This window comes from Petromyzon marinus, chromosome 1, assembly GCF_048934315.1.
Source record: "Petromyzon marinus isolate PM22_M1 ecotype Great Lakes invasive population chromosome 1, UKy_Petmar_22M1.pri1.0, whole genome shotgun sequence".
NCBI classification, from domain to species: Eukaryota; Metazoa; Chordata; class Hyperoartia; order Petromyzontiformes; family Petromyzontidae; genus Petromyzon; species Petromyzon marinus.
Genome location: NC_133667.1, coordinates 7,596,548 through 7,623,994, shown reverse-complemented (window position 1 = coordinate 7,623,994; position 27,447 = coordinate 7,596,548). Strand labels below are relative to the sequence as shown.

Sequence of the window (27,447 nt, the reverse complement as noted above, 5' to 3'; positions counted from 1 at the left end):
AAAACAAGTCTCCAGTAACAGGAGTTCCTCTCGCATGCCAAACTCTGCAGTTATCCCACGAACGAAAACGACCAGTTGCGCAGTATTTGTTATGTCCGTTGTCTCGTCACAAGCCAGAGAGAAAAATTGGAAATCTCCTGCAGAATCCTTTAGTGTTTTTTCAATATCTCGTGCGAAGTCAGTAATCCGATCTGAGACGGTTCTCCGGTGCTAACAACTCGGCAGCAGTCACCATACACTCTTTCACAAACTCTCCCTCTACATGAGGCCTCAGCTTCTTTGCGATTAGCTCGCTCACTACATAACTCGTCTGAATAACGTTGTCTGTCACAACGAGGCCGAGTGAAAGCGGCTTGTTGTGATTCCAAACTCCACTGAAGAGCATTTGGCCTCCCAATTAATTGAGTTTAGCATGTTTTGAGCTGTAATGACGCTCCAGATTGGCGTTTTTCATTACTGCTAACGCATCGCCACAAACTAGGCATACAGGTTTGGCTTTGACTTCAACAAGAAAATAATAATTTGTCCATTTCTCTTGGAAATATCGACACTATTTCTTTTCTTCGTAGTCGCCATTTGTAGGATGTCACACCACTTAAGTTGTAATAACTATCCAGTGTATGTGTCGCCAGTAAAGCAAAGCTACCCAGCGGGATGGGGCCGTCACGTCATCGTGGACGGGATCAATGTCGCCATGGGTCGCGAGTGTGAGTGAGCGGGTGTGATGGCGGGGAGGATGCCGTTATACACTGACCCTCTCACATCATACACTGACTCCTCACACATCATACACTGACTCAATCACACATCATACACTCACTCAACCACTGACCCATTCACTCATCATACGCTGATCATACACTCATCACACGACAAAGATCCCCCATATAGCCTTAACAGACTGTAGGGGCAAGTGCTGTTAGCGAGCACCTATGAAGGTCGGAATGGTACACGAGGGGGTGGGTGGCCAGCACCACGCCCGACCGCCTTAGTCTCCCCAGTGGCAATGTTTTTAGCCACCGCACCAGGTACTCATTTGAGGCGGAGTCGACCTAGGGGAGGCCCAGGACCGGTTAAGATAATCGTCACTGGTGTTGGCCGTGAGTGGGAATCGAACACAGGTCGCCAGGTTCATAGCGCAGCGCACAAACCGCTACACTACCGCTCCCCACTGACTCACACATCATACACTGGAAGTGATTCATGCTGCCAGCTATGGCTACAAATTTGGTCGAACATGTTATGTATATTGTTTATTGTTAAATTTGAGTCACAGTTCTTATGATCACTGTTGTTACATTGTTTTATAGCTTTATTTTGGTGATTTCTAAAACATGGTTAAGCCATTTTTCTTCTGAAAGTGTGGAGTTGGCCTGATAACTTTAATCTAAATTGTCTTATGGTTGTTATTGTTTGACTTGCATCACACTGGGATTATTGCACACAGCGTTGTAATACGGTGGGTTTTTTTCCTGGAAGATTTGCTGGATTATCCAGGATGTTTCTGTTGGGCGTCGTCGCTTTAAGATGTTCTCTGTTCATATTTTGTTTGTTGCGGTTGCACCCGACTCAAGAGCCGCATGGCTCACAGGGCTATACCTAATAAATTAAACTTGTAACTTGATTTTGCTTTGATCGCTGTTCTAATCCTGCATCTTGGATATGGAACATATCCAACGTTCGTATCATCGACTCTTGAGGTCTTTTCTGTGTACTGTAATTTCCTTAATCTTCATCAGAGATTCAGTTTTTGCGAGAATTGTTGATTGTGGACGTGTGGATAAAGGTTGGATTGGAGTTATCGTCTGTGTCGACAAAGAATTCGACAACATCGTCGTCAATCATCGGAGGCAAGGTCATCTCATCGCATCTCGTCTCATCATTGCCGCAGTTTCGCCGCAGTGTGTTAACACTTTCGCAACATGTACACTCTCAGGCTGCCTGGCACTGACTGTCCTCTGAGTCACCGCAATACAGGCAGACGGGCCGCGGGCAGCCGACGAGAAGCATACGTGTCTGTCCCATCTTGTCCTCGAATGTGTCCAGTCTATCCCGTAATGGACGTTCCTTGCTTGTCCCTTAAAATGTACGTTATTATGATTCACTTAACGTAAATTTATGTTGCTATGAGAAAAGCTCCTATATTTATTTATTTTCGAGTCCCGCCTGCGGTTGCCTTGGCAGGGCCAGACCAAATGATTTCGCGGGCCTTATACGGCCCGTGGGCCGGACGTTCCCCATCCCTGCTCTAAGCAAACGTAACACTGGATATAGACCAAATGATAATACGTGTCGTCATACACATTCAGCACCACCTTTGCATTGTATTATTTACATAGCATATGCAAATAAAGGGGTGTTGTAATGTTGTACGTCTTAGGTGTGTTTACAAGCTGTGCAATAGGCGTTAAAAACCCAACGTTAAACATTGAAAAAATAAATCGTGCCAAGCTCTAAGGGAGCCTTGTAACAGACAGAGGATTACTGCACACAGAGCTCAGGGGACTCGCAGCAAGAACCCGTCATGCTCTATCATCTTCTGATCTATGTGGCTCTTGGGGCAATGGGTAAGTGCCGTTCTCATTAAGAATACTCACGAATCAGTAAAGCATTTTAAACCAACGCCAACCAGTAATTTAATCACATATTCAAAGTGATGTTCTACTCAAATGAGTATTGAGCTGGCACTTATCTCCTGTTTTACAACCCTGTGAGCCGTTGGTGGAAATTCAACATTTCCTCTGGCGGGGAGACGTGTTTATCCATAGGAAAATCACTGTTGACGTCTGAGACGACTGTTAGTAATTGTATCGAACCTAGAGGGATGATGGGCTTTGTCAGTCCCTGCAACCAGAATTTGAACCTTTCGGTTGCGAGTCACTGGTTCTGCTGCTCAGCCACCGGGTAGGATATGGGTTAATTTAGCCCTGGCTTTACCGCTCTACTGTGATAGTAATGTGCCGTGCCGCATGTAATTCGCACTCCCCAGAATGTGTGCTGCCCCCAGTCACCATTTGCCGTGTGATATGTATTACCCCCGGGTTAGACTTGGAGTTAGGGTTCCACAGTGTCGAGATGTGAACTACCTCGCCTGGTATGCAGGAGGTCGTGGGATCGATCCCGACCCTGACGCATGGACATTTGGAGTTTGCATGTTCTCCCTATGGTTTTCCCTCCACATTCAGAAACACGTGTTTAGAGAATTTGGCTGCTTTAAAGTTCCACATCGTTGAGATATCATTTGTGGCTCAGTCGCTTCTGACCTGGCCTTACCAGGTAAACATTAATTAGTTTTTAATAGTTTTCATATACCTCAATAGATTTTCAAACTAAAGGCTGTAGAACTGAGTACATTTCTTTACTCTACAACCATTATTGGACGGGTACAGGTTTATCCGGGAGATTGGAAATGACAGTAGGCGGTAATCTTATGCAGGTTGAGGTAATTTAGGGACACCTTGGAATGTATCATGAATGTTGCTACTGGCGTATAACATTTTGATGGCCTACAAATTGGTCCCCCAGCCAGACTATGCTGGTGCCGTGTACATGTGCAGGCGCCCAAGAGGTACGAGGCCAGAGACAAGGGGCTATGTGGTCTGTATAGCGGGAGAGGTCAGGATAAAGATGGCGAGCGTGAAGGCGAGTAGTAATAGAGTGTATATATGTCTACTCGTGTATGAGCACCGTGGTAAAGTTGGTTTGAAATTCGATATCCATTTGATTTTCGCAACCGCATCTCACCTACACGCCTCAAACCTGAAATCATGGGCAGTTGTGAATTATTTCATGACTTTTGCTCTTAATGACCTATGGGGAAAAATAGCTTCCCCATTTCCAAGTGTGATAGGCGCGTGTATTTAAAAAAAATGCGTATAGGATTCACAGCAAAACTCACTTATTTTCCAGAGCACACCCCACGACCCCCTTAATCTCCCCGTCATAACCACCACCGTTCCTGTTCGCTCTTCCTATTCCCGTTACGTCCACAAATTTGCGCGCGTAATAAATTGCATTATTATTATATGACTATCACTCATTCCCCATTCATTCAATCCGTCGTCATTTACTGTCATCAATTTAGCTTTCACCGAATTCACGCATCGCAGATTTGCCCGTCGCTTCCTCCCATTTATTTTATTCACCTCATCTCCACCATGACATGCACTAGTACTGTTCTTAATTCTTTGCAAAAGCCTTAGTTAAGGCGCTATATACATTACGTTAAGATGAGAGGTGGGAGGGGAGAAAGGTAGGAAACAGAGGCAGAATGGAGAGGTAACAATCTGACAGGAGAGTTGAAACGGAAGGTCGTAACCGTTGGTCATTGGGGTTGTTTGGCAATACTTCACCACGCTGCACGGTGTGATCTGATGAATGTAAGTGCAAAGGTTCGTTTCACACATCACCTGCTGCTGTTGTTAACCATGGCGGGGAATCAAACCCCACTGGGCGGATTCATAGCAGAGTTCACTAACCACTATGCTACCACTACTCCCCTTTGATTCAAATAAGGTCAGTGATTTCTACTACTTTTAATTGGAAAGCCACTAACTGTGGTTTTATCGTTACATTGCTACATGTAACTACTGTAGGTTCAAAGTCTCAAAGCAATGACGTGTTTGTGTGACGCCACACACTACAGTCTCTCAAGTTTTAATATCTGCACAGAGGCAGCAAAGAGTGAGATAAAATGAAGTGGCCTATTTTTAGCGATTTTACACGTGACAATCAGAAGTTATAGGCATCGCTTTCATGGTTTAATGCTCATCATATAATGTAGTCATATGATGGCAGTCAAAGTGCCCATCTTTGTTGGCGGTCCTGAGCCATTCGTAGAAATTCCAAATTCTTTGGACGGGATCCAGTCTCGCTTGACCCCATTTTTGACTTGCCCTAAAGTTGTAGGCCCTACTCATTATAAGCGATCCTGGAGAGACGATGTATGGGTTGAGTTTATCCTCAACTTGCATTCGCACACGCCTCCTTTCAAGTGTGAACTCGAGATCGGGATGTCATCTTGGCCAAAGCCGTTAACGCCACCACACCTCGCCAACAACTTCTACCCTCTACCAGAATATGCAGCTGCTGCACAGTAGATACGTGACTTCCAATATCCACCCTCAGGGTCTCCCACCGTCCGCTCTTAAGTCTTCCCCTTGGTCGCCAGACTCGTGGAGACCACTCCAATGCCTGTTGCAGTAATTGGCTTTCCTCCGCCCTGCACACATCCCACCAAACACAAAAACACCTGCCTACAATGTTAATTTCTTCTGCATTGCTGATCCCATTCTGCCATGCAATTCCCAGCTGGGCTCAGCAACAATTAATTTTCAAGCTGCTTAATTAGAGTCCAGATCTCTAAGCCATACAGTAACACAGGGAGCACTCCTGCCTCAAATACCCTGTTCTTTACACTCAGCCTTATCTCTCTTCGCTTCCAAAGTCGTTTATGTAGCAACAACACAACCCTGCACTGCTCTAGCAATACCCTTCTTTACCTGCTTCTCACAGACCCCTGCATTTTGGACATCACTGCCCAAGGACACAAAGTCCTCAACTACGTCAACATTCTCTCCTAATGGGACTCTTGATCATTCCTACTATAATCACCCAGGAATATCTGTCCTTAACGGTCGTGACGTCGCTAAACATCGACCAGCCCCCCTCATTAATATTCATGAGCAGGTGACGTCCTCCAAATGGACACCCCCCCCACCCCTCCTCATTCATGACATGAGCAGGTGACGTCACTCAATATGGAGTACTCCCCCCCTCACTAATAATCATGAGCAAGTGACGTCACTCCACATCAAACAGCCCCCCTAATAATTATGAGCAGGTGACGTCCTCCAAATGGACACCCCCCCCATTGTTATTACCTACTATGATGAGCCAAGAATGTCTGTGCAACGCTCGTGACGTCACTCCACATCGAGCAGCCCCCTCATTAATATTCATGAGCAGGTGACGTCCTCCAAATGGACACCCCCCCCCACCCCTCATTAATAATCATGAGCGGGTGACATCACTCAACATCGAACAGCCCCCCTCATTAATAATCATGAGCAGGTGACGTCCTCCAAATGGACACCCTCCACATTATTATTACCTACTATAATGAGCTAAGAATACGTGTGTGCATCGCTTGTGACGTCACTCCACGTTGACCAGCTCCCCTCATTAATAATCATGAACAGGTTACGTCCTCCACATGGACCCCCCCTCATTAATAATCATGAGCAGGTAACGTCACTCCACATGGAGCACCCTCCCCTTCACTAATAATCATGAGCGGGTGACGTCACACCACATCGAACAGCCCCCCTCATTAATAATCATTAACAGGTGACGTCCTCCAAATGGACACCCCCCCCCCCCCCAATTCAGAATTAGCGGCTGACGTCACTCCACATGGGGGGCCGAGGCGCCTCCTCCCTCCTCCTCGGCGTCAACTGACAACCCTCACTACAAAGGCAGAACCCTCACGTCACGCGATCTCCGTAACGTTATTGAGACATCAAAGTAAAAAGGACGTCATGATGAGCAAGGGATTATAAATATTGACTTAAAGCTTTCCTGACTACAGGAATTTATATTCTTTGGGTCTTTCGGTAAAGTCACGTAGAACAAAAAAATATATTTCCATCTGCACTTAAGGTAGTTGCTGTCACCTCAGTTCTTCAACATCCATCACTTAATCATGATACGCCTGCAAACTACCACGCTATTTCAAATCTTCCATTCTTATCGAATGTCATCGAACGTGCCATATACGATAATCGAATTAACCGTTTTCTTTAACATTAACCTCTTTGACCAAGTTCAATCTGTTTTTTTTTCATCACTTAACCAATCTGCTTTAATTCTTGTCTCAAATTGCCTTTTATTTTCTCCTGACTCTGGATCTCTTTCTTCCTTGGTTCTCATGGATTTATCCTCTGCATATCTGCATTCAAGACTATTGATCATTCTATTTTCTTCGAGTGCCTTCAAATTCATGTCGGCTGGTTAGAAAGGCATCGAAACAGCCGACATGAATGTTAAGGCACTCTCATCGTGTGTATTAAGTTTCTATAAATGTCACATCCTGTCACAAGCTTCTGCTTTGTGGTGTTCCCCAAGGGTCTATTCTGGGTCCTCTTCAATTCACCATATATATTCTTCCGCCTGGGCAAACTCATTGCAAGCTTTGGTATAAAACACCATTTCTATGTGGATGATACACAGATTTATAGTATATTCTTGGTTCTTTCGGTAAAGTCATGTAGAAGGGAAACAATAAAATAATAAAAGAACCAACAATATGAATCCCTGCAGTCACGAAAGCTTTACATCAAGATTTATAGTAGTTTCAATCAATTTATTCTTGGTTCTTATGACTTTGAGACAACCCACCGCCTACACATTCCGCAAGGAGTGACTAACCCCATATCTGCATGTCATCAATATGCTAAATTCCTCTGTTGATATGTAAACGCCTTTGCTCAAGGCTCTCTCCTCCTCCCACCCAGCTTAAAATACGCTGCCAAGCTTAGCAGTGTTCATTAAGACGCTGTCACAAAAGCTTTAAATCGAAGCTTTAAATCGAAATTCAATCAACTTGATTAAAATTCTCTTTCCACCTTTTATTCCTGTCTTGTGCAGTGTCTAACAGCAAATGTTCTTCAACTAAATAACTCTAAAACTTAAGTTATCTTGAGATACTCAATTACCTCACATCAGCAAATCTACTGTCCATCGGCTTGAATCTGATCTTCATGTTAGTTAACAGGCACAGAATCTGTGTTTCATTATTGGTTCTAACCTCTCCTTTTCTTCTCACATTTCCTAAATATGCAATACCACTTACTTTCATATTCAGATTTCTCGTATCCGCCATTGTTTCTCTGATACAGCTGCAGAAACAATAATGAATACATTTGAAACTTCCAGGCTGGATTATTGAAATCAATAAGCAGTATATTCAATACGCAGCTGCAAGAGTACTCACTCATACCCATAAGCACCATCATATCAGTGGGCCTTACCTAGTAAAATAAAAATTGTTTTAAATTTATATTACATCCAATTAACGATTCATCCACTGGCTACCTTTTCAGTCCAGAATCACTTTCAAGATTGCACTCACTGTTTTAAAAATTCTTCCAGTGCTAGCCCCTGCCTATATTTCTCCTCTAATTTCAGTTGACTCTCCTCCCCAGGTTTTCCGTTCATCTTCTCTAGGTCTGCTCTCCACCCCAAAAATAAAACTTAAAACCATTAGTGAATGAGCTTTCTCATGCGCAGCCCCTGCAGTCTGGAATGCCCTCCCACAACACATCTAACAAGTCCAACATATTATTCAAATGTGAACTAAAGGCCTTTTATTCAACCAGGTATATGCTGAAAAAATAGGTAATCACTTTTGGACATTGGACCAATTGATATTGAGTAGTCGTAACGTTTTGGAACTTCACCGCTGCCCCATCTTGCTTGGTTGGTAAGTTGGGATTGTGGTCTTGGATGTGTATACCTAATTGGCTAATTTATTTGTTTTGATAACTTATTTGTTATTATATTCTTGGTTCTTTCGGTAAAGTCACGTTGAAGGGAAACAATACAATAATAATATATATAAAACAATAAAATTCTCACGTTTCGACTGTAACGCAAACAGTCATCATCAGGTGTGAAAAACCAACGGCAAGAAACATTTAAAACATTTAAATCAAAATTTAACTTATTTGTTGTTTCTTTTGTGCCATTTGTTTTTTTTTTGCTTGGTAGTAGGGTTTTCATTTGCGTTGTATGTATGTGTGTGTTGGGCTTCTTTCGCACCGTACGTAGCCAACCGCGTATATGGATTTGGTCCTTATATAATTAATGTAAAGCGTTGTGGGATGCTTTTGGCAAGAATGACGCTATATAAAATGTAAGTATTGTTATTATTATTATTATAGCTAAACCGGGGTTATTGTTGTCTTTTGGTGTGCTCTTTCAACCTCAATGTTGTAGCGTATTGTGTCTCTTCAACAGGGCATGTCTCAGCTCAGAACCGCATTGTCAACGGGGTGGAAGCAGCCCCACACACATGGCCCTGGCAGGTATATACCTCACACAGCAACAGCTGCCTTTCCCCACGAAGTGATGGTGACATCCTCCTTGGCGTTCGTGCCAGCAAAATCTGATTGAGTATGTGTTGGCTGGGCACGTGGGCTACATGACCCATCTAAAGTTTCCATCACCCGTCAAAGGGCTTTGTTTTCGAAGGCATTTTTTGTCATTATATATAAGCTCCCAACATAATTCAACCCTGATATAACCCACTGTTATTGTAAGCAAGTCAGCCTGAATATTTCAAGCCAGCAATAGATGTTTCTGTAATGGGGTTCAATTGTAGATTTTCCTCGCTTCATGGGGGGTTTGGTTTGTGCGATTTCATTTCGATGTGGCTAACCTGTTTCTACCCCAAAATTCGCGATATGCGGTTTGAATTCACTCATGCCGCTATGCAGTCGGACGTGGGATATTGTGCGTACTACTGTATGCGCCACTTTGCATGCAGCTGTCTCGTGCTGTGCATTGTGGATTGGGTGACTGCAGTCTATGCTACGCAATTTCACTTTGTGAGCCCTTATTTGGAATGCATCTACCGCATAAACCGAGAGAAACCTGTACATAGCATCAGATTTGCATACTGGCTGCAAAAAACCCACAAGGAATTACACATCAGGCAGCTTTACAACAATATAACATCACCAATGCAATGCCAAAGCCACTCATCTGATTGGGCATAAGACCTCTTGCCATCAGCACAATCTCCTCCAATCCCTCTCAACAACACCATCACTTAGATGAGGGGCAGTAGCAGACCCGGTAATAAAAAAAAAACCCCAGATGGTAGTTAATCCCCACCTTTTCATGGATACTTTCAAGGGTAACAGAAGGACCCCTTCCTCCTCAGAATGGGTGGGCATCAGCATACTCTCCATGCAATTGTGTAGTAGTGGGGATGACGTCATTTGCGTGGCCTCAGTACACAGTGCAATGTTATAGGACAGAGGTCAATTTCTACTGTGACGTTTCAGTGCAAATTATCCCATGATTATACAGTGCACACAGTTCACCATTGCCTCACTGGAGTGGACCATCAGTGAACGTGTCCACTAGAGCCAACTGCCGCGGGCACACGCACTCTCCGGGCCAGCCCCGTGCCATTCCAGTTCCAGCACGTTTCACCAGCGGCAGTGGATATAATGCTGGATGTCCTTCTGTGTGCCTCAACTCGGTAAACCCGACGTTGTTTTTCCGATGCAGGCGTCGCTGCAGGCGCAGACGGGGACTGGCTGGTACCACGTGTGTGGTGGCTCGCTCGTGCAACAGCAGTGGGTGATGACCGCCGCACACTGCATCCAGTGAGTTGTGTGGCACAGGGTGTCGGGTAAGGGGTCTGAGAGAAGCTCCACAGCCCCTCCCCATTAAAAGTCCCATATCAAGGTAATTTTAATGGATCGCGGAGGGGGGGGGGTACTAAGTAAGGTATTTATACGAGCTGTGTAACACTGAAGCTGGGCCCACCCTGCACGCATGCGCATTCTACAGTTTTGCAGCGTCTGATCTGGCTGGAAACGGCCAGTACCAGCGGAAAGCCATGGGGTATGGATGCACGCCTCCACACGGTGTGGACTGGGGGACCTCGCGCGTCAGCACTTCTTGTGTACAGGTTTCGAGTTGGAGTTCGAGAATAAAACGGAACCCACCTGGAAGAAGCCTCACGTCCATCGTTGTGTGCAATGCGGACACTCGAGTCTGTTGGCATACTATCTGTAAATAAAATATGCAGCCACAGATCTGGGCACGAGCTCAAACAGTTCGAAAGTGCTACATTTTCAATGTTGTTACAATCATCATCATTGATGAAGACCTCCCCAAGCTGTAGCCATCATATCATGGTCATGAGATGCAAAGGTCACTCTAACTCTTGCACGGTGGATGATCTCTTAGATGTGGTCGGTTTTTTTTCTGCTGACCATCGCGAATTTAGTCCAGTGTCCCGTATTGTTCATTCTCGTGTATATTGCCTGCATTGACAAATGGATCAAATACGTGGACATCGACAGATAAATGGAACAAACGATGAATAGTGTGCAAAGGAGCATAGAGAGGTGCATCCTTATGAGTACAATGAGTGGCGAGGAGAGCAACACAGATTAAAGAACATGCATGTTAGATGACACCTCTCATTGAATGTTTATAAAGGTAAGTGGGCTTGGGCAGAACCTGTGTTCTAATTAAAGCTGTGGGACTTGAGGTGGCTCAGAAGATAAGTGCCATTATCTGTGTCAAAAGCACCCAGGCAACACTGCTGATCAAGGCCGTAGCCATGGAGTCAACATTGGGGGGGACCAAATCTTCCATGGGGTCTGGGGGTCTCCCCCAGAAAAAAAATCTAAATTTGAAAACTCATTTCCTGCCATTTCCTGCCTAAAATATAAAAAAAAATATTAACACATAGGATGTTTTTTTTACAATAATGTCTAATAGTGTATTGTATTACATTGCTCTGGTTTTTTTCTTTTTTATCTTTTCTTGTTTCATTGTATGTAATAGCAGAGATTAGGGATTAATAAAGTACAACGATAACCACAATAATATAAACAGAAATCTATCTTATAGCAATATATTGGGGGGGGGGGTACATTTTGAGCATATTTGAATATTGGGGGGGAGATATTTCCCCCCCAATATATATTATAATTACGGCATTGCTGCTGATCAAGATCCCTGTTTAGAATCTTGGGTTGCCACTGAATAGGCATGGGTTTCTTAAGTGCAGCGAATTCATGACTGTGAACTACAAATCACAGCCTACATTTGGTTTCAAATCTGGCATAGGTCTGCAGATAATTTATTTTTGTAATAAATACAGTAGAAGTTGAAAATTATGTGCTCCAACAATCCACAAGTTCTATAATTCTCAGCGCCCATGTGGTTCACAACTCCTATATAATTCACAGGGCCAGAGATCCCAAAATCTGAAATTTTGCTGCGGAAGTTTGGCTTTTATTTGCGGTGTACCGCTGGTTCCAAGATCTACTGGGAGATCCCCCACATATCACCGTGGATTATAGGAGTCACTCTTTATATATGTTTGTAGTTCACTCATGCTTCGACTCCGATATCCTATGATGATCATAAAAAACATTTAAATCCCTTTGTTAAGCTACTGCTCGATGAAGGCTTTCTCATATTGTCTAACTTCATGGGGGTTGTTTAACCGTATTTCATCTTGGTGGTCAATGCAGAGCACTGAACGCGGGCATGGAGGGTCGGATTTTGTTGCAAAATCGGTTACGTTTGTAACTTCCAAAATCCAGAACTATAATCCAGCACTGAATATTTATAAATCACTGGGAATGTTTTTTGCAATGCACATCTCGTGTCTGGTCCCATCCCCGCACACACACAGGGCGGACCGTGTCTATCGTATGGTACTGGGCAAGCACAACTTACGCATCAACGAGCCTGCGCAATTCGAGTCGACTATCGCTCTGAGTGTCGTGCATCCTTCCTGGAATAATCATCCAACCAGAGGGTGGAGTACCACATTGCACATTTAACACCGTCCAACTTTAAGCACAGCGATTGTGCCGCCACTCCACACGATCTTGTAACGAGACGAGCAGATGGCGGCCGCAATTTACAGACAAAAAAAAACAAAATTGGTTGGGGTGGTTAATTGGTCAGGGGCAGACATGTGACATTTGGTCAGGGGCAGACATGTGAAATTTGCACCGTAGTCTCGTTTTATACCGAGTTCTCTCTACTCCACCCCCTTCTACCCTGCAGGTTTGACATCGCTCTGATGAAGCTATCTTCCGCTGCACCTCTTAGCGAGCAAATTAAACTCGCGGTGCTGCCACGCGTGGGGCAGGAGCTGTGGGATAACGTCACCTGCATGGCTACAGGCTGGGGTCTCCTCGCGAGTGAGTGCACATGACACCGACCACACGACCAATGCAATGCATATTCACTTGGGTTGTTTTGATATTGAGTGACAATCACATGAAGAGACTAAATATTTGGGTACCTGCTTGGTTACATATAATGTAGTAAAAATGCTTCAAGGCTGTAAATGATAAGAAAATGCCATCACAGGCCAACTTAGTGAAAACTTGACAAATAATGTTTGATTAGAGGCGCCACGGTAGCGAGGTGCTAACTATCTCACCTGGTATATAGGAGGTCGTGGGTGCGATCCCAACCTGACGCCTTTATATTTAGAGTTCGGATGTTCTCCCCGTGGTCATGTGGAATTTTTCTCCGCGTCCTCCGGTTTTTCCCTCCACATTTAGAAACATACGTTTCGAGTATTTGGCTGCTATACATGTCCACATGATAAGCCACTTCGTTGAGCTATCATTTGTGGCCAGGTCGCTTCTGAAAAAAAGCTGCAAAGATCAGTGGCCGTTACCTGGTAGTTTAGTTCTAAATAAAAAATAGTTTTCTCTCGTTGTCAACTCATAACGCAGCACACCGTAGTCGCTCACTCTTGGAGAGAGACAGAATGACTCAGAGGTACAAAGGAGAAACCACAGACAAGTGGGAAGGCAAGAGCTAAAGTCCCCCCTCCTCCAAAGCTCTGTGTACTTTCAAATATAACGGTGTTATCAGCCAATTTATGAATGTTTATACGTGGGAGGAAACCAGAGCACCCAGAGAAAACCCACCGCTGAGAGAAGGGCAATACTCATTAAGGTGGAACAGGTGGAATCCACCTTTGCTGTACCGCCTTCTGCCAGGCTAGGGTACGGCACCTCCTTGCCACCCACGGGAAGAGAGTTTCACAACTTCTGTGTGATCCACAAACCAACGCTGCCTCCGCAGCGCTGGATTACAGGCCACGTGCATAGCCACTACTGCTCAGGAACTGGTGGTTTTGCACAAGGCTGAGAGCTTCCTGTACACATAGTGCACTGTTTTTGTGTGTTGTTGAAACGTTTATAAATCTCTGGCAATGAACGTAATGTTGCCCTCTGTGCACTCTCTATTTGATCATCCGCAGTTGTCTAAGCCTCCAGTGAACCACGTTGCAGTGGGACATTGCTCTTTCCCCTCGACTGCGTCGACATCCGCTAAACTCGCCGCCGCCGCCAGCTCGTAGTGCTGTCTATTCCCTACTGGTTCCAATCTAGGGTCAAAAATATTATTTCCCCAACATTTAATATGCAAAAAACATTTGTCAGTAACACTGCGGCCCTCTTCATAGCATGCAGAGAGGCTAGAGAGTAGATTGGAATTTGAGACCACATCACATGATGGAGCCTGATGAGCATTACATTTTTAAAACGTTTTCTGAGGAACACATTCTTGCGGAGGGAGCTGGTAGGAACGTTGGATTGCTCGGTCAATGGCCAAGGTCAACGGCGGCGAGGTGTATTCCGCAAATATGCCTGACTGTGAGGGCGGGCACAAGCCGGCGTGAGTAGGTTAAACGTTGAGTTTTATAAGGGCACCACGGGGTGACCAGCCCCTCCCCACCCAGCCCCTTCCCTCCCACCCCCCACCCAGCCCCACCCCTCCCACCCCCCACCCAGTCCCACCCTCCCCACCCAGCCCCTCCCCACCCTCTCCACCCAGCCCCTCCCCACCCAGCCCCACCCTCCCCACTCAGCCCCACCCTCCCCACCCAGCCCCTCCCTCCCCACCCAGCCCCTCCCCACCCTCCTCTCTCCACCCAGCCACACCCCTCCCATTTTTGGATGCACGACGGACGGACACAATAATCCTCTGTGGGCTGGTGTAACCAGGAGGTTCCTACCAGTACCAGTTTTTAAATTGGCATAAGTAGAGTTTGCTAATGGTAGCTACGAAGTAAGAAATATATTTAGTAACAGACACAATATTTGTTCTTATTTTAGCATGACTAGGTAACTCAAGTGGCTATTTACCCATCGTATGAGATCCTCAAATGAAATCCGTATACCCACCCATGATTAAACTTAGTTTGCAAATGTACTGAGTTGACCAAAATGATAAAAAAAAATTGTCATCCAAATGCAGCTTATTCCAGCTTTGAGAATTAACCGTGTTAGTTTTATTTTAATTCAACAAATACGCCTTACGTGATGTCGTCTTCAAAAGGTAGTGCATTCATACACTACTCACTGAAAGAATTTCAATGGGGAAAATTTTTACATGCTGAAATTATTGGAATAAAATGGAACACTTTTCATCGCTGTAACGTGACCCGGGTATGGTGATGCATGCCTATGATCCGGCACTTTGCAGGCGAGGGTTGCTGGATCGCACAAATGTTATAAAACTCCCCTCCTGTGGGTGTTGAGGAGGAGCCAAACCCTGACTTGCCAGGAGATGCAGTACAGCAAAAAATGTGGACTCCACCTGTTCCATCTGTAGAGTGTTGCCCCACGTGCACGCCTGGGTTTTCTAAGGTTGCCCCGGTTTACTCCCACGTGTAAACGTTAATTGGTTGATAACACCTTAATATACAGAGATCCGCTGAGCTTGGGCAATTGGTGGAGCCAGCTCATCGGGTGGCTGTCCTGCTTTCTGTGGTTCCTCGCGCCTCTGACTCATTCTCACTACGAGAGTGAGCGAATACTGTGAGGCGTTACAAAGTTGAAATTATTACACTTGGAGGCGAGTGCTGGTTGCATCACGTCGGTTTATGAAACTCTCACACCTACTGAGCTGCGAGATAGCCAAGAGATGGCAGTACTGGGAATGGATTGTGAAGCCATTCTGTGCAGACCTTTAAGCATGTTCCTCTCATATGCATGATTTCTCCTTGCTACTGCGGTTTTCTCCAAATGCACAAATACAACCTCTTTAAGAAAATCTATTCGTCAAACACCCCAAAAGCTGACACCTTCTGAAAAAGGGGCTCGAGACTCGTCGGGGCTTTAACTAGGTGAACACTAAGAACAGTGTGTGTGATACTACTAAGGTAACTATGCAGGAGCTCATACTGAGCCTTCCACTGCCCCAAAGGGATGTGGCAATGCCCCCCCCCCCACCTGCCTACTACATGGAGGGAATACCTTTGTAAGTGTTAAAAGTTAACTGTTAGTGATAATTTATGGGTTCTCTGCTGCCACGGTGGAACTAGTACACTAAGTACGATTCGGAGCCGGGAAGATACTACTTGGGGTAATAGAAAAATAACACACTACGTGTTGCTGCTTGAGTGCAGGTGATGGTAAGTTTCCCAGCGTGCTGCAGGAGGCCAAGCTCCCGTTTGTGAACTACTCCACGTGCAGCCAGCAAGAGTGGTGGTGGTACGGCGTCAACACGAACCTGATTTGTGCTGGGGATGATCACGCAGTTTGCAATGTAAGTAGACATACACCGAGCTCACGTGTGGCATGGCGATGCGCGCCCGGTTTCCAGCAATTACAATTTGCTGTCAATACCGCTTTAATAAGTAACTTTTTTCACTTTTTCCCACAATTTCATCCCAATTTGTGGCATTGGCGTCGTGTCATGAGAAAAGAGCCACGTAAACTATACGAAACAATTTTTATTTTACCAGGTAAGGCCCACTGAGCTATATAGCTCTTTTTCAGAAGCAACCTGGCCAGAATTGATAACTCAACGAAATAGCATATCATGTGGAAATTTATAGCATCTAAATATTTAAAACGCATGTTGATTTTAAATGTGGAGAGGAAAAAACCTGAGGACCTGAAGAACAATCCACGTGACCACAGAGACCATGCAAACTCCAAATATACATGTGTCAGCGTCGGGATCGAACCCACGAACTCCTGTATACCAGGCGCCCTTACATCAGATCTGAGATCTCTTCGTAAAATGACCTCTAGTTCACACAATATGGGGTGGGGGGACGGGGGCAGTAATTCCCACTCGCTCTGCCACTGACAGTAATGTTCAATTCATGACGGTCAAACAAAGTCTTGAATCTTCGCAATTTTCACTGTTTGAGATTTAATTTTCTTAAATGATGCTGCATAAAATACAATTGTTATTAACGATTACTTAATATTACTATTAATAACATTAAGCCAAATCACAATCGTAATACAATTAGATAATTTTATATGAAGGAGAATAGATTAATTGACAATCTGTGTACTCAACAGCCATAGGCTACCACTAGATACCTTGGCTGAACCGATATTGCACATTTCCCATTCTGAACGTTGAGTGGAAGCCCCAAAGCCTAAATTATATAACAATAATTTAGAGACATTTCACAATCCACTGCTAGATGGATACCTCACGGCACCATGTCGGTCATGGGTGGTTGCTTGGCCATACTTCACCGCGCTGGTCTGTATGAGTTGGTGAACGTGTAGCGATTTTCGGGGGTGGGGCGGGGCGGGGGAATGCAAGGCCGGTTCACATTTCAAATCGTCACTGATGTTATCTGTTGCCAAGAAATAAACACAAATCGCTGGGTTCGTAGTGTAGTAAGAACAATTGACACTTCTAAAGCGCCTTTCACATGGAGGTCACAAGGCCCTGTACAAAACACACATATGCACATGCATGCAGACTCACACCAATAAAATACAACTCCAAAACAAAGGATTGAGAAAATAGAAAAAGCCCTTAAAAATGAGTCAACACAGAGAACATCCAGTGGCAGTGGACTCCACAGCCTGGGGTCCACACGAGGAAAGGCCCGGCCACCCATCATTGTACAAAGACTTGACCTCGGCACACACAACAGACCAGCCTTGCAGTGCGCTAACCACTGTAGAATAACAGCACTGAGAATGCTCGTAGATTCGGCCTGCACAGCTGCCTTTTTTGTTCTCTGCCTCCCACAGGGTGACTCGGGTGGGCCACTGAGTTGCCAGGAACCCAACGGCTCCTGGGTTGTGTATGGAATCACCAGCTTTGGACATAAAAACTGCAGCGTTTTCCACAAGCCCTCCGTTTTCACACGGGTGTCTGCCTACACAGACTGGGTCTCTCAAGTGATGGAGGTAAGAAGGGATGTATTACAGGCAGAATTGTGTCCCTTTTCCACTGGTTCACCCGAGCTGAACCGGTGCAGAACCCTCACGGTGCAGGTGGTTTACTGCTGGCTGCTTTCCATTCCGAGCCGGAACCAAATATTGGTAGGTTGGCCTCACAAGACATCTCAAATCTGGCTCAGAGCCAGGCAGGGTCAGGGGAGGGGCTAATGACATTTATTGTGTGTGGCGTCGGTGGCATGGCTCGGCTTTGACAGTGGAAAAACGACTCTGTCTCTCGAGCCACACTGGGCTTTAGAGCGGAAAAGAGATATTATTGGAGTCAAAATCGCAGTTGGGGGGGGGGGGATCAATTCAGGGCTACGTCTCTCTGAAACTTCTGGCCATCGAATACTTGGGAATTTTAATCGGAAAAAGAAGTTTGACATGGTTGGGACACGTCTGCGGGATGGAAGAGGGCAGGATAGGAATTAAAGTAGCACTCAGCGGTTGGCGTCTCAAGGGGAAGACTTAAAATGGCATTGCCCATGAATAATTTGAAGAACGTGGCATTTCCACCACTGGCTTACTGCCAAACAACACCACTGTGCATGTTTGTCGTGGTTGTGCTGCGTACTCTGCATTGTGTTTGTGGGATAGGGCCTATCGGGCCAGGCAATAGTGGCAATGGGGCCAGGAGGGAAAGACTTCGTGAGAGAGGACAAAAGAGTGGTCCGAGGAACTTTAGCGCGTCGGATAGAGATGTGGACACAGAGAGGGGGATGGAGTCAGGGCCAGAGGGAAAGTGCAGGTGCAGGGGAAGTAAGAGAAGAAAGCGGTGCAGCTGGCCAAAGGGGGAATCATAGAGTGCTGCGAAAATGGGAATAGATCGAGGGCATGGGCGACCGTGTGAGGGAAATGCTTTCGGAGATTGGTGGAGCGAGCTCGGAGGGGAACCCTGCCGGCAAAGACACGGAGGTGAGAGCAGAGAGTGGGATGTTAGCGCTGACTTTCACAAAAGCTGCTCATATCATAGATGCGTTCCGCACATTACATTTGGTGAGATATATCGGGAATGATTTCTTTCTCAATTCAGGGGCACTGTTGACAAGTCACGAGCACGTGAATTATTGAGTCGTGACCCCAATTTGTCGACTGGAACTCGGTAACTACACACGAATTTTAACCCCTTAATGGAATAAAATACAATGCACCCCAAAACGATGTTAGAAAGTAACTGACAAACGAATGGTCTCGTGGCAAATACTCAGAGGGAAACATTCAGCAGGGTGTGCCCTTCGAATGATCTTATTGTAACATGCCCTTTGTGTTCTCTGTTCACAGACTTCATCACGATCAACAGCAAGTCTGTGCTCTGCACACCTTCTCATGCTTGGCCTCACTCAGTCGCTCGTGAGCCTCTTCCGGAACTGATGCTCACTCTTTCGATCTGCACGGTGAGCCTCGCAGTGCTAATTTAAGAATCGATTATTTGTATTTCATCAACGTGGTAGTGATGTGTAACGAACTCTCGTGGCTGCAGGGGTCAAGGAAACTAATAGCGTATGAAGCAAACAAATAATAAAATGTTGTATCTATACTCCCACGTACCATTCCGATTCATAAGTCAAGCAAACATGCAAAGTTGGGCCAACGTTGGTCTGACAGTAACAACCACATGCTAATATTGGCCCAACGTTCAATGTTTACTGGGTACGTATCAAATTGGGTGTGTGGAAATGGATGATTTTCGGCCCAATGTTGGAATGTGTTTGGAACCTAGCCAAAGGTTGCGTGTCTACTGGGTATCTCTTGAGCATAAGAAACAATTTTAAGCAAGCAATGGATGTTTTGTTGCATTCGTAACGCACATATCGGCTTGGTTTTATGAGTTTCTGAGTCACTAACGATTGTCTAAAGGCACAGCCCTGCAATTCCTTGCTAACGCCACTGCTGGCAGAAGGGTCTTCACGAGAGGGAGCTCTCGGGAGTCCCTGATGGAGAGAGTATGTTGGCCTACTTTTTCACTTTCGCCAAAGGCCGAGGGAGAGGTGGGAATACCCACACTCATACCCCACCACACGTAATCTGCGGATTGACTGACTGGTGACCCATTTACACTGCTGGGTGGACAGCAGCGGGAGCAGGGGATTTAAAAAACCTACCCAACATTCCAACTGCCACTCCGGGAGTTCAAATTGTCAACATCTGGGATGTAAGTATCGTGTGCTCAAGTTTTTCCCCGTATATGTTATGGCAACAGTCCAATGATTCAAACGATAATTTAAATGTAGCATATGGTTTTGCTCAGCTCTGCCAACCACTCTTTACAGAAGATGATTGCCCACCACCTAGTGGTGGATACCGTCAAAGTTACATCAGAAGTTCATGTAATGCCATACTCTGGGGTGGGGGTTCCCCTCACATAATATACAGATGTCTTGTGATCCCCATTTAACTCTCTAAAGTAAGGTTTATTAAAAACCGAAATTAATATACAAAGAAAAAAATTGGGGGCAAATTGATTGGGGGCCACAACACATCTGGACCACCCCTGTATGTAAGTGCTCTGAGACGCCCCAGAGTATAAGGCGCGATATCAACAACACATCATTATCATTGTATGTACAGCCTTTTGTTAATCCATTGCTGCATGAGGGGGTCTCCCTCCCTACCGTATCAGTCATGGGAGTTGCTTGACCGCGCTGGTCAGTGCGGAATATTGTGAAGGGGAGGAACCAGCACCGGTTTTAGATATTACCACTCATGGCCAAGTAGCAGCAGCTGGGTGTCGAACTTGGGTCACTGGTTTCAGTGCCGTATTCAGGGAGAGGTGGGTGGGGCGGGATAGGCGCCCGCCCCTCTCGGCTGGAGCCGAATTGATGCGGGTATTTTGGGAGGGTGACGATTGGGGATGGAGGGAGGGTGGGGGACGATGGCACTTTGTGCCGGTGGCCCAAATGGGCTAAGACCCACTATGGCCACCACTCCACTCGCGAATCCTGTAAATGTCCTTAATTTACACCAAGGAGAGCTTTGCTGAGTGTCAAAGCTCATTTCCATACTCTATGGCATTCTCAAAACGATTGTTTTGCACAAGGGAGGGCACCACTGTCTCCAGACATACCCCGCACAGGCTAATGATTTACACAAACACTCTATTTCTATTATAAGAATATGTTTTACCCTTTTTGGCAATAAAACCGGTGTTTAGATGTTAAAACACCAAACTTAAACCTTTTGCAATGAATCATATCTGCATTAAGCACGTATACTTGTGGTGAACATGCAAACAAAAAACATGCCCTGCTAGTATATGCATTGTATTTGGTCCACACCAGAGACAGCTTTCTTGAGAGCTGAGTCTCCAACAGTGTTAGACCAGAGGACACCAAAATGCGAAAAGCACAAAGACTCTATTCCTATATGTATGTTGAACTTCTTTTGCACCATACGTAGTCAAACGTGCTAATCGGAGGTGCTATGAAGAAGGGCCATTGCCCGAAACATCGCCTATGAGATATACTGCATTGTATATGTCCTTTTCAGGAAGCGTTGTTGATGAATGTGTTGAGATCTAATTCACATAGGAACCAACTTGCTGTACTGCCATCTACTAGCCACCTCATGGCATGGTGCTTTGCCGCTTGAACACTTTCAAACATTCCTTAATAGTACAGGCAATCCCCGGGTTACGGAAGGGTTAGGTTCCCAAGAACAATCTCTAACCCGACTTTTCCGTATGTCGGAAACTGAACCATTTTCCCTCAAAATCAAGATAAAATCCCATAGCAGAAAATAGCTGTGCCTCCCCTACCCGATTACGAGATTCGTTTTCCCTCAGCAGGGGCGGAGCCACAGGGGGGGCTGGGGGGGGGACTTAGCCCCCCCCCCTGAAAATTTGGGAAAGTCGGTAATTGGGATAACTGGATATCCGGCTGCTGCAAAATGTTGCAGGCTGCCACCTCGTGTGCTGCCCTGCAGGCTGCCACCTCGTGTGCTGCCCTGCAGGCTGCCACCTTGTGTGCTGCCCTGCAGGCTGCCACCTTGTGTGCTGCCCTGCAGGCTGCCACCTCGTGCTACCCTACAAGCTGCCACCTTGTGCTGCCCTGCAGGCTGCCACCTTGTGCGCTGCCCTGCAGGCTGCCACCTTGTGCTGCCCTGCAGGCTGCCACCTTGTGTGCTGCCCTGCAGGCTGCCACCTTGTGCACTGCCCTGCAGGCTGCCACCTCGTGCTGCCCTGCAGGCTGCCACCTTGTGCACTGCCCTGCAGGCTGCTACCTTGTGTGCTGCCCTGCAGGCTGCCACCTTGTGTGCTGCCCTGCAGGCTGCCACCTTGTGTGCTGCCCCTGCAGGCTGACTGAGTGGCAGCCTTTCGAACTTATCGAACTTATTAGCCACATCAGTGGCTCCGTCCTATTAATAAACTCCGCGTTCAAATCCAATAAAAATGTGTTTTATACATTTGTGGCGCCCATTGGAAAACATAAACACTGGATATCTCAGAATACTGAAGTCAGCCCCCCCAAAGTCAAAATCCTGGCTCCGCCCCTGTCCCTCAGTACTGTTTCACGCTGTTGTCTGTTTTCTATAGTTACTCGTTACGTATCGCTGTACATACGCTCTACACTTCCTATGATTCTTTCATTTAGTCGAATATCTACCCTAACACTACCCATAATTAAACTAATGGAACATATACTCTATCCAATTTTATGAATACCACAACACATTTTAATATGGGTCACAGAAAGCAATCACTTCAGGCCTAGACTTCTCTGATCGCTGTTGGCTGAGACCATAAGCAATCGAAGTTTAATTGTGTTAAATAAAGTACATACAGTAAATAACTCATGAAATAAACTTAAAATCAAGAAAATCAGCGATAGAAACATGGAGAAAAAAGATAATGCTAAGCATAGAAAATAAACAATTACGTAACGCTACAAAAAATCCATTTACCTTACTCATAGTGAAGCTCGAGTGAGGGATAAGGCTGCCTACCCTACGCCTAACTCCACGGTATTCATCCGCAACCTTACTGCGCTGCACTATTTTCGCTTACGTAGATAACACAAGCAATTCTGCACATCGAACTTTTTTTTACATGATTTACTGGATCATTTTCATAAGGTCGGATTTCCGTAAGTCGGGTCTTCTGCAACCCGGGGAATTACTTTTGCAACCAAGATATGCAGTAATTGGTCTAAAAAGGGAACACCTACACACATCTCCCAATGCTGAGCCGAAAATTCTATGCTTATAATGTTTTTCAAAAGCGTCCCGAACATCAGTCTCCCTGTAACCTGGAAACAGTGTTCAGGCCACTAAATATTGTTCACTCATTCAGGCTCCACCTATTCGGGAAACCTATTCAACCAATGCTGCTGATAGGATGCACTTCCAGTGGGCCCTGTGGCAGATTGGCTTTGTCTGCTTACTTTTTTATAACTTATATTCTCCACAGTTATATTTTGTGTAATGTATTTTACGAACCAGGAGCCACATCTAACAGAGAGGGTCTTTGTCTGCAAGTACGTGACAGTTCACCAGCAGATTGAAGCAATCCCTACTCTGCTGATGAGACACGGAATGTCGAAAACCGGTTCAGAGTATTCTTGTATTGAACCACAGCAGCTGATTAGCTGCAAGGAGGGATTTCGTCTGCTTATGTATGTTTGTTGCTGATATTCTACATGCTGTTCATGATAATTTCAGTCTTAAAAGGTAAGCTAATGCCCTACATGATTTACACAAGATTCGCTTATTCAGATTACAGGTGGTTTATCTATGCATCCGCACCTCTAATTAACACGGTTGGCTACGTATTGTGCGAAAGAAGTTCAACATACATATACATACATCTGTGTTTTCTCACACGTTCTGTCATCTCAGCTCCCTGTTCTCCCCTCTTCTCTCTCCTTGTGTGTTTAGGCTCCAAGATGACACCGACCTGTAATGCCTCGCATCACCTTGCCCAATTGAATTTATAATAAAAGCACTCATATGATAGTGGAACTATGTTGTGCGGTACAATGTCGCACGTCCGACTCGCTGGAAACCAAGGTCATGCCATGCTTGTGTAACGAAGATCTGTGCTTTACAACATCTGTACCATCGCAGGACGCCCATAGAGTCTAGCTGCTCATTATATGTGTAGTGAGCGACTTCTGAGACACGGGGCGACACATTGTGTAACGCAGCTACACATAGGCTATCCTAACACGCAGCCCATCTCCGTCATACACTACGCAAGCTGTTTGACTAGCGTAGCAGCGGCAAGGGAGATGGTCTTGCAGAAGAACAGCCACGTGGTCGAAGACGAAGAGATGACGACGAGCAGCGACGCAGCCAGGACCCAGGACCCGCAGAACAGCCCCGAACCTCTGGTTCGGTCCCCCTTATATCTGCCCGGCGTGGCCAAGCTCCACCGGTGACCACGCCCCCTTTCCAGAACTTTTGGGCTGGTTCCCAGAGCTTCCAGACTGACTCCGCCCTTCACCTTTACCCAGATACCCCCCTTATAAGGCATTACGTAATGCAGCCTTAACCGTAATTATCCCTACAGGCCGGCAGGTGTCACCCTGTCATTACATATGTATGTTGAACTTCTTTCGCACCGAACATAGCGGGGGGAAGGACAACAAACTAAACTCTTGTGTAATAATTTAATATAAATCTTTATCTAATATATATAATACATCCATCAGCCTACGTGTTAAACTGATATAATATACAGTACGCAGATATGTGAAAAATGTCTGTTATGTGAACATTTATGGAAAAATACAGTTACACCATAATGTACAAACACAGCACTGGGTGTTATTAATTGGCGAGAGTGGATAAGTGACAGTCGGATATGCAACACCGCACATGTGTAAAAGTTTAGGTTTAGTGTCACTTCTGTTTCATTTAACAGTTTCTGTTTCATTTATTTGGTATAGCCCTGTGAGGCATTCGGCTCTTGAATCGGATGCAACCGCAACAAAGAAAAAACAAAAACATGAACAAGAAAACATCTTAAAGTGACTATAATACACATTTTTCAGAAGATGGCATTAGACTTACTGCAATTCGCTAAAGAAAGTATTACTATGTCCACGGCTGTTTCACTTTTTTTTTAGTGTACATACAATGAAACACACTACGTTGTGTAAACACGTTTGTCTCACACATCTGGCGAGCACTTTAACGACTTATAGCACGCGCGCGTGTCCACAATGTGTGAGTACGGATTGCCGTCCGGCAACGATGTCAAATATTTACACTTTGCGAACACCACATCAACGTCCGGAGGTACGGAATCAGCGTCACTGATGGGGGAAATTGCCCCCCTGAGTAACCCAGACGCGCGGCTTGAACTCAGTAAGTCTATAAAATAATGGCTCTTCTGTGTATTGATATCAATTTCCCAAAGAGATCCAGCCAAGGGGATTGAACCCAAATGCCTGAGTATGGAAAATGCTCTTAAGATGTCTCGTAAAGCAGGCTACGATTTAGATTTAAAGCTTTCGTGACTGCAGGGATTCATCTTCTTGGTTCTTTCGGTAAACTCACGTAGAATGGAAATAAAATAATACAAATAAAACATAATAAAATAAAATTATCACTTCTTTGGTTCTGTCGGTAAAGTCACGTAGAATGAGAATAAAATAATAAATTAATAAAATTAAAAACACAATACAATTCTCACGACGTTTTGGCCACAACACAAGTGGCCTTCATCAGGTGAAGGGACGAGACTGTCTGGAGGACAGCGCTGGAGCGAACACAGCCAAGCTCAGACCGCAACCTTCAAGCTGTGTGAGAAGAAACAGCGCCTTGACAAAGGAATTAGCATTATTTATTATTTTATTCTCATTCTACGTGACTTTACCGAAAGAACCAAAGAAGATGAATCCTTGCAGTCACGAAAGCTTTAAATCGAAAATTATCACTTTTATTTTTATTATTTTATTTCCAGGCTACAATTGTATGATTATAAAATGTCAGAAGATGGATTTTCTCGGCCCCCCCCCCCCCCCCCCATTATGCAAATTATTAGGTCCTAAGCAGAATATACTTGAACTCAGCCATTAACCATCTTCAAAAAACATTTCATCATCCTAATTAAATCTAATTGACACCCGCTGTGCCTGTAACCATTTCCATCTGAATGTTTTGTGTCTAATTCTTGAGCATGACCCAACTTACATTTCGCTACTCTCTAGCCACACCATAACATTCCAGTGACGTGCAGACTGTTGCTCGTGACAAATCTGCATAATCTGTGCAATTATATATAATGATCTGTATAATTATAAATAGAATAATCTTGTTGTCCTTCCCCCGCACCTACGATTAGCACGGTTGGCTACATACGGTGCGAAATATTTGTATATCTGCTCCTAAGCTTTGCATTAATAAACTAGCATTCTCTTGCTTCTATATTCCCTTTTACCCGTTATTTTAGTCTGTCATGCTCACTGCTGCATGGCACACAGCCACTGTGTGCCTATGTGGCCCACAACCTCGCAGTAGCTGCAGATGGATGTCCCACATTTGCATTCTGTTGGGATATACTGTAAAATTGGGAATCAAAATTTGGTGTTCTGTTTAATTCTGGCAACATTACAGCTTTGAGACTTAAAATCAATAGGGTATATTGACAAGTGACTCTTTTTTTCCAGGGCATTTAAAAAAGTTCGCGGCCGTTTTTGGTGTAGGCAAAGAGGTCAACGCGAGCCACTTTAATAAAAAAAAACACTATAAAAATATAAAAGTCACACCATCTGCCGGTGCCGTTCTCTCACATAGGCGTTGATGCACCGTTCGCTGCGAGAATTTAGGGGGAACTTCATATATTCTCACGACATTTGTTTATGTGGCACATTAGTAATGGACCACTCTTTATTTATTATTTCCTCGTGCAGCAAGGGAGTAAAGTGTGGTTTTGTGAAAGTCCTCATGTGCTTTTTCGATTTAAAGCTTTCGTGACTGCAAGGATTCATCTTCTTTGGTTCTTTCGGTAAAGTCACGTAGAATGAGAATACAATAATAAATTGATCAAATAAAATAACACAATAATATTCTCACGACGTTTCGGCCACAACATGATGAAGGCCGCTTGTGTTGTGGCCGAAACGTCGTGAGAATATTATTGTGTTTTTTTATTTTATCAATTTATTATTTTATTCTCATTCCGAAAGAACCAAAGAAGATCCTTATGTGCTGTGCAGTACATCAATGCACGTGTGTACACCAGCATGCGATAACGGAGTTGGGCCTGTAGGCGGCTGGCAGGGTTATTGATTAACCGGACGTGTACACCAGTAGCATGGTTAATGGCGACTCGGTTGAAGATTGCTGTGTGTGACACGCGTGCCGTTGCATTTTACAGATTAACCACAATAAATGTTTGCCCTCGATTTGGAGCACCTGCCCACGTCCTTCATTTCGAGTGTGCAACATTTACTTTTCAAATACTTTTTCACTGCTTTCGTGTTTCCTTCAGCATTGCTTGTGGTTGCAACGT

General features: G+C 45.0%; 1 protein-coding gene across 1 annotated transcript; it reads left to right on the top strand.

The window, feature by feature from the left end:
* Nucleotides 1–2,026: 2,026 nt before the first annotated feature.
* On the top strand, nucleotides 2,027–27,447 carry LOC116941282 (chymotrypsin-like elastase family member 2A). Its single transcript, XM_076056882.1, has 9 exons — nucleotides 2,027–2,567; nucleotides 9,019–9,086; nucleotides 10,300–10,397; nucleotides 12,452–12,577; nucleotides 12,832–12,968; nucleotides 16,199–16,338; nucleotides 17,802–17,960; nucleotides 19,275–19,387; nucleotides 23,865–27,447. The coding sequence occupies exons 1-8, from the start codon at nucleotides 2,525–2,527 to the stop codon at nucleotides 19,362–19,364; spliced, it is 861 nt and encodes a 286-aa protein (XP_075912997.1). The 5' UTR covers nucleotides 2,027–2,524; the 3' UTR covers nucleotides 19,365–19,387; nucleotides 23,865–27,447.

What these genes read in the sequence shown, in the direction of transcription:
- LOC116941282 (XM_076056882.1), top strand. Translation starts at nt 2,525, where the DNA reads ATGCTCTATCATCTTCTGATCTATGTGGCTCTTGGGGCAATGG. An exon ending in CACACACATGGCCCTGGCAG is followed by an intron (nt 9,087 to 10,299) that starts GTATATACCTCA and finishes TTTCCGATGCAG; the next exon opens with GCGTCGCTGCAGGCGCAGAC. An exon ending in AGGCTGGGGTCTCCTCGCGA is followed by an intron (nt 12,969 to 16,198) that starts GTGAGTGCACAT and finishes GCTTGAGTGCAG; the next exon opens with GTGATGGTAAGTTTCCCAGC.